The sequence below is a fragment of the Pongo abelii genome, chromosome 3 (assembly GCF_028885655.2).
Source record: "Pongo abelii isolate AG06213 chromosome 3, NHGRI_mPonAbe1-v2.0_pri, whole genome shotgun sequence".
NCBI lineage: Eukaryota > Metazoa > Chordata > Mammalia > Primates > Hominidae > Pongo > Pongo abelii.
The window spans coordinates 1,944,300-1,959,081 of NC_071988.2; the positions used below are offsets into that span (position 1 = coordinate 1,944,300).

Consider the following 14,782-nt stretch of genomic DNA (forward strand, 5'->3'; position numbering starts at 1 on the left):
GTTAATAGGCTCAGACAACACCAAGGAAAACAACTGCAAAATAGCAGTAGATTTGACTAGTTTCATCCCAGATTCTAACTTTCATTCTCTAACATTTTATTTTAAAAACTAGGTCAGAAAAAGAGTGCACGCCAGTATCACGTACAGTTCTTTGGTGACGCCCCAGAAAGAGCTTGGATATTTGAGAAGAGCCTCGTAGCTTTTGAAGGAGAAGGACAGTTTGAAAAATTATGCCAGGAAAGTGCCAAGCAGGCACCCACGAAAGCTGAGAAAATTAAGGTGATAGATGACCCTTCAGTCTACTTTTAGACCAGAAATTTAATTTCTATTCTTTAAGTTAACTTATTTTTGTTTTGAACTTATACTTGCTTGAAATATTGTAATGGCTTAACAGTCTCTTTCATTGTTGACTTTTGCCCAAGAATGCCATGTTACAATATGATAAAGTTTTTTTAGAGACACAACTTATTATTTTTTTTTGCTCATTTGATGACTCTCAGAGATAACTTGTTTTAGAATTTGTATTTACATATATATGTACAAATATATATGTATATACACACACACACACACACACAGAGGGATTATATTAATGTAATGTGATAGGAATTGATTTCTGGTTTAAAGAAACAATAAAGGTATTATGTTGGGCTGAATTCTAAAATTGGTTTTATAAGTTTTTTATTTCTGTTTTCTATTTTTTTTAAAATTTTTTTGAGATGGAGTTTCACTCTTGTCGCCCAGGCTGGAGTGTAATGGCATGATCTTGGCTCATTGTGTCCTCTGCCCCGCCGGGTTCAAGCGATTCTCCTGCCTCAGCCTCCCAAGTAGCTGGAATTACAGGTGCCTGCCACCACGCCTGGCTAATTTTTGTATTCTTAGTAGAGACAGGGTTTCACCAGGTTGGCCAGACTGGTCTTGAACTCCTGACCTCAGGTGATGTGTCTGCCTCGGCCTCCACAGGTGCTGGGATTACAGGTGGGAACCACCACGCTGGCCAAGTTTTTTATTTCTAAAATTATGTGAAAATGTAAAAGTATTCTTTTTTTTTTTTTTTTGAGACAGGGTCTTGCTCTGTCACCCCAGGCTAGAGTGCAGTGGCGTGGTCTCGGGTTACCACATCCGCCGCCTCCCAGTTCAAGTGATTCTCGTGTCTCAGCCTCCCTAGTAGCTGGGACCACAGGCATGCACTACCATGCCTGGCTTATCTTTTGTATTTTAGTAGAGATGGGGTTTTGCCACGTTGACCAGGCTGGTCTTAAACTCCTGGCCTCAAGTGATCCATCTGCCTTGACATCCCTAAGTGCTGGGATTATAGGCATGAATCATGTGCCTAGGAAAAGTAGTTAACTTTTATGTTTGTGTAGTGAAACTTACAGTGTCTCTTTTTTTTTTTTTTTCCCCAGCTATTGAAACCAATTTCAGGGAAATTGAGGGCCCAGTGGGAAATGGGCATTGTTCAAGCAGAAGAAGCTGCAAGCATGTCAGTGGAGGAGCGGAAAGCCAAGTTCACCTTTCTCTATGTGGGGGACCAGCTTCATCTCAACCCTCAAGTAGCCAAGGAGGCTGGCATTGCTGCAGAGTCTTTGGGAGAAATGGCAGAATCCTCAGGAGTCAGTGAAGAAGCTGCTGAAAACCCCAAGTCTGTGAGAGAAGAGTGCATTCCCATGAAGAGAAGGCGGAGGGCCAAACTGTGTAGCTCTGCAGAGACCCTGGAGAGTCACCCCGACATAGGGAAGAGTACTCCTCAAAAGACAGCAGAGGCTGACCCCAGAAGAGGAGTAGGGTCTCCTCTTGGGAGGAAGAAGACCACAGTCTCCATGCCACGAAGCAGGAAGGGAGATGCAGCATCCCAGTTTTTGGTCTTCTGTCAAAAACACAGGGATGAGGTCAGTACTAAGTTGTGTTTCATGCTAGCAAGTTTCAGAATTTGAGGAACATCCCTTCAGTGCAGAATCATCTGTTTCTCAGCATTATCAGGAGAATCTAACGTGAGCCTTGCATAGATTTTAGATCTAATAAATAAGTATTATTAGGGAACAGCCATTCTGACCCTTGAGGGAAAAGATACTTGACTTGCACTCTGGGTTCCTAAAATATCCTTCCTAATGTGGATAAGAAGATACCGAGAGCAGGCCAGGCACAGTGGTTCATGCCTGTAATTTCAGTACTTTGGGAGGCCAAGGCGGGAGGATTGCTTCAGCTCAGGAGTTTGAGACCAGCCTGGGCAACATGGTGAAAACCCATCTCTACAAAAATTAGCCGGGTGTGGTGGCACATGCCTGTAGTCCCAGCTGCTTGGGAGACTGAGGCAGGAGGATCCCTTGAGTCCTGAAGGTGGGGTTTGCAGTGAGTCGTGATGGCATCACTGCACTGTAGCCTGAGTAACAACAGAGCGAGACTGTGTCTCAAAAAAAAAAAAAAAACACTAGAACAGAGGGAAGTGGGTCTCATCAGGCTGCGCTTTGCTTGAAGCGTGTGGCCATGTCCTTAATGTGTGACTCCAGGTTAGCATTTTCTCCAGCAGTCTGTTCTGAAGCTTCCAGTGCAGGATATGCTCATCTGTAAAGCTCATTGTGTCCACTGGCACTGAGGGTGTTGATTTATTTCCCTGACATTTAAAAGGGTAGCAATGTGATTAAGATATTTATATAATTTTCTTTTTTCTGTTTTTTTTTTTTTTTTTTTGAGATGGAGTTCACTCTTGTTGCCAGGCTGGAGTGCAATGGCACGATCTCGGCTCACCGCAACCTCCGCCTCCCGGGTTCAAGTGCTTCTCCTGCATCAGCCTCCCGAGTAGCTGGGATTACAGGCATGCACCACCATGCCTGGCTAATTTTGTATTTTTAGTAGAGACAAGGTTTCTCCATATTGGTCAGGCTGGTCTCGAACTCCTGACCTCAGGTGATCCGCCCACCTCAGCCTCCCAAAGTGCTGGGATTACAGGCGTGAGCCACCGCGCTCGGCCTATATAATTTTCTTAATTGTTTGCATAAAATACACAGTCTGTTAGTACATAATAAAGGCTGTAAAGAACTGAAGGAGTTGGGTTCCCTACTTCCCACTTTTGGTTATGTTACTTGGAGTGGATCATAGTCTCATGCTTAAAAGGCTTTTTTTTAAGTGTTCATTTTAATTTTACTGCCATAGGAATTTTCCATTCAGTAGTCTAAATCTATGTGGTGATTAAAGGTATCAAAAACAATAGTGTCGGCCAGGCACAGTGGCTCACACCTGTAATCCCAGCATTTTGGGAAGCTGAGGTGGGTGGATCACGAGGTCAGGAATTTGATACAATCCTGGCCAACATGGTGAAACCCCGTCTCTACTAAAAATACAAAAAAAATTAGCTGGGCATGGTGACGCATGCCTGTAATCCCAGCTTCTCAGGAGGCTGAGGCAGGAAAATTGCTTGAACCAGGGAGTCGGAGGTTGCAGTGAGCCGAGATTGCACCACTGCACTCCAGCTTGGCGACAGAATGAGACTCTATCTCAAAAAAAAAAAAAAAAGTCTGTCTTCGAAAAATTTTCCATGAATCTTTAGCCAGCATGTATTTTGCGGCAGGCAGCATGGCACAATAAGGAGCCATGAGTAGTTCAGGCAGAGATGCATAAATGGGTGACTGGGTATTCTAAGGAATCTACTGGACATGGTTTTTTTGTCCCTATATGGGATCTGGAAATTCTGCCAGCGAAAGGCATTTGAGTGATGCCTTCAAGAGTAACCCATGGCTGGGCGCGGTGGCTCCCGCCTGTAATCCCAGCACATTGGGAGGCTAAGGTGGGCAGATCACCTGAGGTTAGGAGTTTGAGGCTAGTCTGGCCTACATGGTGAAACCCTGTCTCTACTAAAAATACAAGAATTAGCTGGGCATGGTGGTGTGTGCTTGTAATCCCAGCTACTCAGGAGGCTGAGGCAGGAGAATCACTTGAACCGGGAGGCAGAGGCCATAGTGAGCTGAAATCATGCCGCTGCACTCCAGCCTGGGTAATCCGTAGGGCTTTTCTCAGGAATGCAAGGGTGGTTTGATGTTAGAATGCTATTATTGTGACTTACTGTGTAATGCTCATCTCCATAGAGGGAGAAAAAGCATTTGATAAAATTCATTGCTTTTTTTAATTAAGTAAACACCCTGTATTTATGAGGTATATGTGATATTTGGTACATGTATTAAAGTTCATTGCTTTTTTCTCCTTGGGAGGTTGAGGTGGGAGGATTGCTTGAGCCCAGGAGTTTTGAGGTTACAGTGAGCTGTGATTGTGTCACAGCTTTCCAGCTTAGGTGACAGAGTGAGACTCTGTCTCAAAAAGAAAAGAAAGGCTGAGTGTGGCAGCTCACACCTGTCATCCCAGCACTTTGGGAGGGTGAGGCAGGAGGATTACTTGAGCCCATGAGTTTGAGACCAGCCTGGGCAACATGAAACTGTGTCTCTAAAAAAAAAATTTTTTTCAAATTGGCCAGATGTGATGGCATGTGCCTGTAGTCTCAACTACTCAGGAGGTTGAGGCAAGAGGATTGCTCGAGTCCAGAAGTTTAAGGCTGTGGTGAACCATGATCATGCCATTGCACTCTAGTCTGGGCCAAAGAGTGAGACCCTGTCTTAAACAAAAAAATTATTGATAAAAGGTTAGTAAACCAAGAATAAAAGGGAACTTCCTAAATCTGTTTAAGGATATGTATCAGAAGCTTTCATCAAGGATATTACTGATGAAACTTTAGAAGCATTCTCCTTAGGCCAGGCATGGTGGCTCACACCTGTAATCCCAGCACTTTGGGAGGCTGAGGCGGGTAGATCACTTGAGGTCAGGATTTCAAGACCAGCTTGGCCAACATGGTGAAACCCCATCTCTACCAAAATTTTAAAAAATAAGCTGGGCGTGGTGGCGTTCGCCTGTACTTCTAGCTATTTGGGAGGCTGAGGCAGGAGAATTGCTTGAACCCAAGAAGCGGAGGTTGCAGTGAGCCAAGATCGTGCCACTGCACTCCAGCCTGGCAACAGAACGAGACTCCGTCTCAAAGAAAAAAAAAAAAAAAAAGCATTCTCTTTAAAATCATGAACGAGGGCCAGGCACAATGGCTCATATCTGTAATCCTAGCATTTTGGGAGGCCGAGACAGGTGGATCAATGAAGGTCGGGAGTTTGAGACCAGCATGGCCAACGTGGTGAAACCCTGTCTCTACTAAAAATAGAAAATTTTACCAGCTGTGGTGGCGAGCGCCTGTAATCCCAGCTACTTGAGAGGTTCAGAAAGGAGAATTGGTTGAACCTGGGAGACGGAGGTTGCAGCGAGCCAAAATCAGGCCATTGCACTCCAGCCTTGGTGACACAGCAAGACTCTGTCTCAAAAAAAAAAAAAAAAAAAAAAAAAAAAAGAATGAGACAGGAAACCATTTTTCACCATTTAATAAACGTTGTACGGAAAATAGTAGCCAATATTAGGCTGGGCGCGGTGGCTCACGCCTGTAATCCCAACACTTTGGAGGCCGAGGTGGGTGGATTACTTGAGGTCAGGAGTTCGAGACCAGCCTGGCCAACATGGTGAAACCTCATCTTTACTAGAAATAAAAAAAATTAGCCAGGCGTGGTGATGCGCGCCTGTAATCCCAGCTACTCAGGAGGCCGAGGCAAGAGAATTGCTGGAACCTGGAGGCAAGAGAATTGCTGGAACCTGGAGGCAGAGGTTGCCGTGAGCTGAGATCACACTACTGCACTGCAGGCTAGACAATAGAATGAGTCTTTGTCTCCAAGAAAATAGTAGCCAGTATTATAAAGGAATAAATAAAGCTGTCATTGTTTGCAGAAGTCTATGTAGAAAACTCAAGAGAATGTACAGAAAATATTCTAGAATTAATAGAGTTCACCAAAATTGGTGGATATAAAATTAACATACAAGTGCAGCATCAAAGAGGAAATGTAATGTTAAAAAAGATACCATTGATAATAGAAACCAAAATGTCAGGTACTGAAGAATCAATATTATGAAATATGCATGTAACTTTAGAGAAAAATAACTGGTATTTTAGCAGACCCCAATAAAGATATATATAGGAAGATTCAAGCTTCTGAAGTTGTCAATTCTCCCTTTAATAATCTATAAATTCAGTATAATTCTAATACAACTTCCAACAGGAATTTCTTTGCCCTTTGTAAGTGGATGCTGATGTGGCCACATTTGAAGAGAGGCTTGGCCTGAGGACTTGCTCTACCAGATAGGAAGTTATCTTATTTAAAATAGCAGTATTTGGCCAGGTGCGGTGGCTTACACCTGTAATCCCAGCCCTTTGGGAGGCCGAGGCAGGCGGATTACCGGAGGTCAGGAGCTCCAGACTAGCCTGGCCAACATGATGAAACCTTATCTCTACTAAAAATATAGAAATTAGTCGGGCATGTTGGCAGGCGCCTGTAATCCCAGCTACTCGGGAGGCTGAGGCGGGAGAATTGCTTGAAGCTGATAGGCGGAGGTTGCAGTGAGCTGGGATTGTGCCATTGTACTCCAGCCTGGGTGACAGAGCAAGATTCTGTCTCATAAAAAATAAAATAGCAGTATTCACACAAGGCAGTGATATGGCCCAAGACGGGGCCCAGAGCAGGCTCTTGAGCATGTGGACATGGATGGGAAGGGCTGCAGGCCAGCTGGGTGGGATGTCTGCACTGGGCATGGTGCTGGGACCGCTGGTGATTTATGAACTTGGCCAGCATGGGGGAGGAGCGCTGTCACCATGGGAGAGGCAAGGATTTCTTAAATCAGCCAGACTGATAACAGGCTGTAAAGGCTATGAAACTATGTATGTAAAAATGAAAATCTAGGCCAGGCATGGTGACTCACACCTGTAATCCCAGTACTTTGGGAGGCTGAAGCGGGAGGATTGCTTGAGCCACTGCACCACTTCAGCCTGGGTGACAGAGACCCTGGCTCAAAAAAAAAAAAAAAAAAAGTTCTTATGTGTCAAGGACACCATCAACACAGTGAAAGGACAAATTCTGTAAAGAGCCGAAACAATTCTGAAGGAGAAGGGCAAGTTTCTTGGAGAGCCAGTAAGTGCATGAAGAGATGCTGCTCAACTGCGGCCATGCCCAGGGAGCTGTGTGTTACGATCCTGGTGGGATGGTCCTTCACAGTCATCAGGTGAGCAGACATCAAACTCAGAAAAGCCAGGGATTGAGAAGATGAGCAGCAGTGGGACTCCTCGTACAATGCTGGTGAAACATCACTTATTACACCTGTTTTGAGAGAAATTTGGCAATATCTAGTGAAATTGAAGATGTGCTTTTTTTCTCTTACAGTTTTACTCCTAGATATTTACCCTAGAGTAATTTTGCCCTTGCACCCAAAGAGAGACCACAGTGTCCAAAACCAAAAAGTTACCGAGTGACAGACTGTGGTATGTTCCTACAGTGTAACTACACATCAATTAAAGTGAACTCATTGGATGTCAAAGAAGAAACAAATTGCTGAAGGGTATGCAGATTCTATCACTTGTGTAGTTTGAAAAGGGCCGCATACCCACAGTTGAGTTTAACTTATTCCTTTTTCTGCATCCATCTAAAAAGTGTAAGTGGGCAGCTGTGAAGGTATGTGCCTCTCTCCAGGAGCCAAGAAGTCTATCCAGGGAGGAGCCATTAACACCTGATAGAGTAGCTGTGGTCATTGTTGGATATAAAATGATACAAAGTAGGCCAGGCACAAGGTGGGAGGATCACTTGAAGCCGGGAGTTTGAGACCAGCCTGGGCAGCATAGCAAGATCTTATCTCTACCAAAAATAAAAATAAAATGGTATAAAGCACTCAGCAATGTGTGGACAGCCACCGTTTCAGGCACGTTGGGGGAGGGTGCAGTGGCAAGCTCTGAATGGACACTCCAGTGTTTGACAGCTAGGCCTGCGCAGGGTTGGTGAGGTGCTGTATGCTCTTGGGCCCTGGAAGCAGGGTAAGGCGGTGTCGGGTGGGAACCACCCCGTCCGCCACTCTGGCATGTTGCTCGGCTGTGTCTCCACAACCTGTTCACTAGTTTGGAATTGTGAAAAAAAGTGGGTACCTGAGAATTGAAGCCACTGTCCAAAGACCACCCTATTGGCTTTTTGGGACCCAAATTGACCTCAGATGATCCTTCTAGTGCTAAGAAATGTGCCAAAAATGAAAGTCTGGATTGGCACTATACTAAAAGTAATATAAAACCAAACTGAAGGTGTACAGTTAAAACAGTTCTGGGCAGAGTGCAGTGGCTCACACCTGTAATCCCAGCACCTTGGGAGGCCGAGGAGGGCAGGCTGCTTGAGGTTGGTAGTTTGAGAACAGCCTGGGCAACACAGTGAGACTCCCATCTCTACAAAAAAAACAAAACAAGAAAATTAACGGGGCATGATGGTGCACACCTGTAGTCTCAGTTACTCAGGAAGCTGAGGCAGGAGGACCACTTGAGCCTGGAAGTTCGAGGCTGCAGTGAGCCATCATTGTGCCACTGCACTCCAGTTTGGATGACACAGCGAGACCCTGTCAAAGCAAAAACTACAAAAAATTGAGCTCTGTGTTAATGTCCAACACTGTCCTGCCCACCCCTGGTTCCTGATGTAAGGCCCATGGGGCCTCCCTTCCCTCCACTGGACTCTGGCTGGGTGGTTTTGAGGAATTTTCTATTATCAGAAAAGCAATGACTATTAGGATGCTCTTTAACTGTTCTGTAATAAGCAATTCTAAACTTGAGGAAGCTCCTCCCTGCTTCCATCTGTAACCTAGGTCTTTCTACATTGTTTTTTCTTTTTCAGGAGTGCTGGTTCACACAAGGATGGTTTTTGTTGGGTTGTCAGTTAACCAATGGCCAACCCTTGAGGGATAGAGTCAGGTGGAGCTTCCTTGCTGCTTTGTGGACCTTCCTTTTCTAGGGTCCCTAGATGGAAGGCTGACCTCAGGACTTTTTGTTGCCACTTGCTGACTCTTTAGAGGTCATTTTCTTTTTTTTTTTTTTTTTTGAGATGGAGTTTTGCTTTGTCGCCCAGGCTGGAGTGCGAAGGCGCCACCTTGGCCCACTGCAACCTCCTCCCCCCGGGTTCAAGCGATTCTCCTGCCTCAGCCTCCCGAGTTGCTGAGACCACAGGCACATGCCACCACGTCCGGCTAATTTTTGTATTTTTAGTAGAGATGGGGTTTCATTATGTTGGCCAGGCTGGTCTTGAACTCCTGACCTCAGGTGATCCACCCGCCTTGGCCTCCCAAAGTCCTGGGATTACAGGCCTGAGCCACTGCACCCAGCCTAGAGGTCACTTTCTAGCTTCCTTTCTCCCTACTAGTGAAGAAATGTACTTCTTTATATATATATATATTTTTTGTTTTTGTTTTGAGACAGGGTCTTACTCTGTCGCCCAGGCTGGAGTGCAGTGGTTCAATCATGGCTTGCCACAGCCTTGACCTCCCTAGGCTCAAGTGATTCTCCCGCCTCAGCCTCCCTAGTAGCTGGGACTACAGCCATGTGCCACCACGCCTGGCTACCTTTTCTATTTTTTATAGGGATGAGGTCTCGCTATGTTGTCCAATCTGGACTCAAACTCCTGGCCTTAAGCGATCCTCCTACCTCAACCTCCCACAGTGCTGGGATTACAGGCATGAGCCAGTGCACCTGGCCGGCTCCAGTAGGAGCAGCATTTTCACTAGCAGGCTTTTTCGGCCTGACTTTTTTTTTTTTTTTTTTAAGACGTAGTCTCGCACTGTTGCCAGGCTGGAGTGCAGAGGCATGATCTCGGCTCACTGCAACCTCCGTCTCCCAGGTTCAAACGATTCTCCTGACTCAGCCTCCCGAGTAGCTGGGATTACAGATGCCCACCACCACACCCAGCTAATTTTTGTATTTTTAGTAGAGACAGGGTTTCACCATGTTGGCCAGGCTGGTCTCAAACTCCTGACCTTGTGATCCGCCCGCCTCGGCCTCCCAAAGTGCTGCGATTACAGGTGTGAGCCACCGTGACTGGTTTGGCTTGAATTTTTAATTTTTTTTTTTATTTTTGAGACAGGGTCTCACTCTGTTGCCCAGGCTGGATTGCAGTGGCACAATCACAGCTCACTGCAACCTCCGCCTTCCGGGTTCAAGCGATCCTCCCCTCTCAGCCTCCCTAGTAGCTGGGACTACTGGTGCACGCCACCACACCCAGCTAATTGTATTTTTAGTAGAGACGGGGTTTCACCATATTGGCTAGGCTGGTCTCAAACACCTGACCTCAGGTGATCTGCCCACCTCGGCTCCCCTAAGTGCTGGGATTATAGGTGTGAGCCATTGCACCGGCCTGAATTTTTAATTTTTAAAGCCTTTTCTACCTTTCCTGCTCCTAATTTTTACACATCCATTAGATTGGAACCAGTGCTTTATGTCTCAGTTCTTTTTACATGCCTTGGTATTAGTTATCTGTTGTTGCATAACATGTTACCTCAAAACTTAGTGGCTTAAAACAACAACGTGCATTTACTGTCTCACAGTTTCTGTGGGCCAGGAATTTGGCAACCGCTTAGCTTAGTGGTTCTGCCTTAGGGTGTCTTGAAGTTGCATTTAAGATGTTACCTGGGGCTACATCATCCTAAGGCTTGACTGATGCTGGAGGATCTGCTTCCAGGGTACCTCCCCTCACTCATGCTGCTGGCAGGAGGCCTTGGTTCTTCACCATGTGGCCCTCCACAGGGCTGCTGGTGTGTCCTCACAACATGATGGGGGCTGGCTTTCTCCAGAGCAAGTGATCCAAGAAAGAGCAAGGTGGATATCTTTTATGCCCTACACTTGGAGTCATATGCAACCATTTCTGCACTGTGTTATTGACTATGCCGTAAGCAGTAGTGGGGGCTTGAGCTCCAGGAGGCAGGGCTCACGGAGGGGTGGGGGGTCGTCTTGGAGGGTGGATACCTAAACATTGTTCACTGAAGCCTGAAAGCAAAAGGAAACTCTAAAAAGATGTTGGGGGGAGCACGGTACAGTGCCTCACGCCTGTAATCCCAGCACTTTGGGAGGCCATGGCGGGCAGATCACTTGAGGTCAGGAGTTTGAGACCAGCCTGGCCCACATGGTGAAACCCCCATCTCTACTAAAAATACAAAAAGTAGTCAGGTGTGATGGCGCATGCCTATAATCCCAGCTACTCAGGAGGCTAAGGTGGGAGAATCGCTTGAACCCAGGAGGCAGAGGTTGCAGTGAGCTGAGATCATGTCACTGCACTCCAGCCTGGGCCGCAATGAGACTCTTATCTCAAAAAAAAAAAAAAAAAAAAAACCCAACAACAACAAAAAAGGCCGTGTAGGGAACAGGTAGGATGAAGGAGGGGAATGTAATCTGAAGACTCTAATTTGTAGAGTCTCCAATTATGTTGGCAATGTTTTAGTCAGCTGTGGGATTGTGGAAATTTGGTTTTTCATGTTTTTTTGGTATGTTTTAAATTTTTATTTATTTTTGAGACAGAATCTTACTCTGTTTCCCAGGCTGGAATGCAGTGGTGCAATCATAGGTCACTGCAGCCCTGAACTCCTAGGCTGCAGTGATGCTTCCACCTCCACTTCCCAAGTAGCTGTGACTACAGGCACTTGCCACCATACCCAACTAATTTAAAAATATATATATATTTTTTAAACACGATCTTGTTCTGTTGCCTAGGCTGGTCTCAAACTCCTGGCCTCAAGTGATCTTCCCACTTAGGCCTCCGAAAATGTTGGGATTATAGGCATGAGCCACGTGTCCAGCTTGTTTTTGATATGTTAAGAATAAAGAAGTGGCCACTATTGAGTGCTTATCACATGTCAGATACTTTGCCAGTATGTTATTGTACAAAAGTATATCTAGTACTCCTCAGAATCACCTTATAAGGTAAATATAAATTATCTCTGCTTTATAGCTGGCTAACCTGAGCTTAAAAGTTGCAAGGTTTCAGTGAGATGACGCAGTCAGGAAGTAGGAGAATTGGGACCTGACCCTAATTGTGTGTGTGAGCATGCGCTTTTGTGTTTTTAGAACTCGTAACCATCATACCATACAGTTTCACTGTGAGGCTCGGAGACTTTAATGAGGAGTCATTGCTCTGTTAACCTAAGATGATGATGACACTTTCCTGGCTTCCCCGCAGAAGCCGTCTGTGGTGACTGTCTTGTGAGGCGAGGTGGCTGCAGGGCGCTTGTGACTCTGCTTTGATGAAGCAGTAAAGGACACTGTTAGGATTCATCCTAACTGGGGGCTCTGGAGTCATGGTGGGTGATGGGGTGCCGGGGCAGAGGTGGGTGGGAGGGCAGCAGGCCCGTGAAGGAATGTGCTGTGTTTGAGGAGATGAGACGCAGATGTGTTGTGGATCCGAAGCATTGTGCAGAAACTTTCAGTGGTTGAAGAGCTGAGGCCCTTGGAGCTTGAAGAGTTGGGAGTGAGTGGGCTCATGGAGTGGGTCATGGCAGCAATCAGTGCAGGGCCTGCTGGGTTGGGAGGGGTGTGGCAGGAGTAGGTATACGCAGGGCTGGGGACAGGGATCCCACAGGGAACACTGGTGGAGTGCTGGAGGTCAGAGCCAGACCCGGAACTACAGAAGGTGTCCTCGAGGTGGAAGGTCCCCGGCAGTTAGGCTGGGGGTGTCTGCAGGTTGTCTAGAGAGGTGGTGGGTGGGCATTGGTGGTGGTTGGTGTCCAGGCCAGGGTGAGAACAAGAGGGAGTGGAGCACATAACTCATCCAGGCAACAGGAGGGCAGATGGTGGGGCCATGGGAGGCTATAAGAAGCCGTCTGTGGTGACTGTCTTGTGAGGAGGGGTTTGGGTTTGGGGGCAGAGGTTACCTGTATTGGCTGGGCAGGTGGTAGGTCCAGGTGGTAATGGTAACCAGCCAACATTAACCTGATGGTTCCTTACCACTGCCAGGTGGAGTGTTACTGCCCCCATTTCACAGAGTGGAGGTAGAGACAGTGCCTTCACTTGCCGAAGTCCACAGAACTACCCAGTAGAGGAGCCAGCATCAGAGCTGGTTGGTGCCGAGCCAGTCAGCAGACTTTCCAAAGGGCTGGTGAGCAGTGAGGGCTCTGTTCTGACTGCTCAGCTCTGCTGTTGTGGCAGGAAGACAGCCATGGGCAGCATGGGAACAAATGCGTGGGGCTGACATCCAGTAAAACTTTGTGGACACTGTTTGAATTTCCTGTAATTTTTGTGTCATGAAATATGTTTTTCAGATATCGAACAGAAACAGGTAGTGGGTTACACCTGGCTGGCTGGCATTAGTGTGTCAGCCCTGTGCCTTGCTCTCGAGATCCATGGCTCTCAGACTTGGGGACACATTAGCAACCCCTGGGAAACCTTTAAATCACTGAGGCCAGACCCGCCGGGTTGGGTTGATCTTGGGTGGGACCTACGCACCATGGGATTTCAAACCCCCAGGTTATTACCAGGTGCAGCCAAGTCCCCAGGATCAGACTTCAGTGTGTCTGTGGATCATCCTAGAGACCTTGTGAAAGTGCAGATTCCTGGTAGGCAGGTTGGGGTGGGGCCTGGGAGTCTGCATTTCTAACATGCTCCGGGTGCTGATGCTGGCAGCCCTGGTGTGGCTGGAGGGTAGGGAAGCCTCATCTCTTGGCTGTGCAAGGTTGTCTCTGTGTGCTGGCCTGGGCTGTGACAGAAGCCAGCTCGCACTCCTTGGTGTGCGCCTTCACCCCTGCCCAGGGCCTGTACCTGAAAGACGAGGGTAGGTGCTGCCCAGTGAGGACACTGAGCTGCGCCCACCTCTATGTTCAGGGGCAGCGTTCCTGTGGCACTGGCTCTACAGCTAATTTTTCAGGGGTGCCTAGAGGCTGGGTCTTAAGTGAGTTAGTGGTTTTGGAAAAGTATATATATATTTTTATCATTTATCATTTCCAACATTTACAGAAGTAGAGTTGAATTGTTTTCACTGGCACTATTCTAATTTATGAGTTTTCAGTGAGTCACAGCATCAGTTAAGCACTACTTTTCTTTGAAGCTTTTATTGGACATAGTTCTATGATGTGGGAATAAAAATGCGACACACTAAGTTCTAAAGGGCCGTGCATTTGATTTCATGCAAAACAAAACCCAATGAGTTTTACGGATTTAACTTCTCATTGCACCTTCTCCCGTTCCCACAGGTGGTAGCTGAGCACCCGGATGCTTCAGGTGAGGAGATTGAAGAGCTGCTCAGGTCACAGTGGAGTCTGCTGAGTGAGAAGCAGAGAGCACGCTACAACACCAAGTTTGCCCTGGTGGCCCCTGTCCAGGCTGAAGAAGACTCTGGTAAACATAGCATTATGCTAATGTCCTCCTCTTGGGTTGATGTGTGTAGTGTAGCAAGCTGAGCTCTGGTCTTGGAGCTGTAGGGAAGTGTGTCCACTCTCCCTGTTTCTGACCCGTGGGGTTTGGGCCAGCAGTCCAAGTGCGTGTGGTCACAGTAAGAACAGCCTCTGACGTCTGTGTTTACTGGCTTGAGAGCTGTCCGGTGTGGTGCCTTCTGGCCTGTGGCTCCCTTGCTCTCCTGCCCAAGCTGAGCAGCCACTGTGGTCCCTGCTGCTGATGGGGCTGTGAGAGAGGACAGAAGAAGGAAGGGGAGGGAAGGTCGTCTCTTGGATTCCAGGCTTACATGATGTGGTAGGGTCAACCTTCAGGCCTGTGACTTCCGAGGAGACAGCACCTCTCATGCTTCTGAGAGCAATCCTCCTGGTTTCGGCTGTGGTCTCCGTCTTACGGGGGCCCGGAGTGTGGGCAGCTCCTGGCCTGTTTGCCCGAGAGCTCATAGGGCAAGAAGGGTGACTGGACTGACCTTGAATTCAGGTATCCTTT

At 47.1% G+C, this 14,782-nt stretch overlaps 1 protein-coding gene across 6 annotated transcripts in view; it reads left to right on the plus strand.

Moving 5' to 3' along the window:
* Positions 1–14,782, plus strand: part of NSD2 (nuclear receptor binding SET domain protein 2) — a 111,313-nt gene that overhangs the window by 47,125 nt on the left and 49,406 nt on the right. For all 6 annotated transcript variants that reach the window (XM_054554904.2, XM_024246460.3, XM_002814508.6 and 3 more), the window contains exons 4-6: positions 113–279; positions 1,407–1,889; positions 14,095–14,239. In XM_054554904.2, coding sequence (XP_054410879.1) covers positions 113–279; positions 1,407–1,889; positions 14,095–14,239 — 795 coding nt within the window. The remainder of the gene's footprint in view (positions 1–112; positions 280–1,406; positions 1,890–14,094; positions 14,240–14,782) is intronic.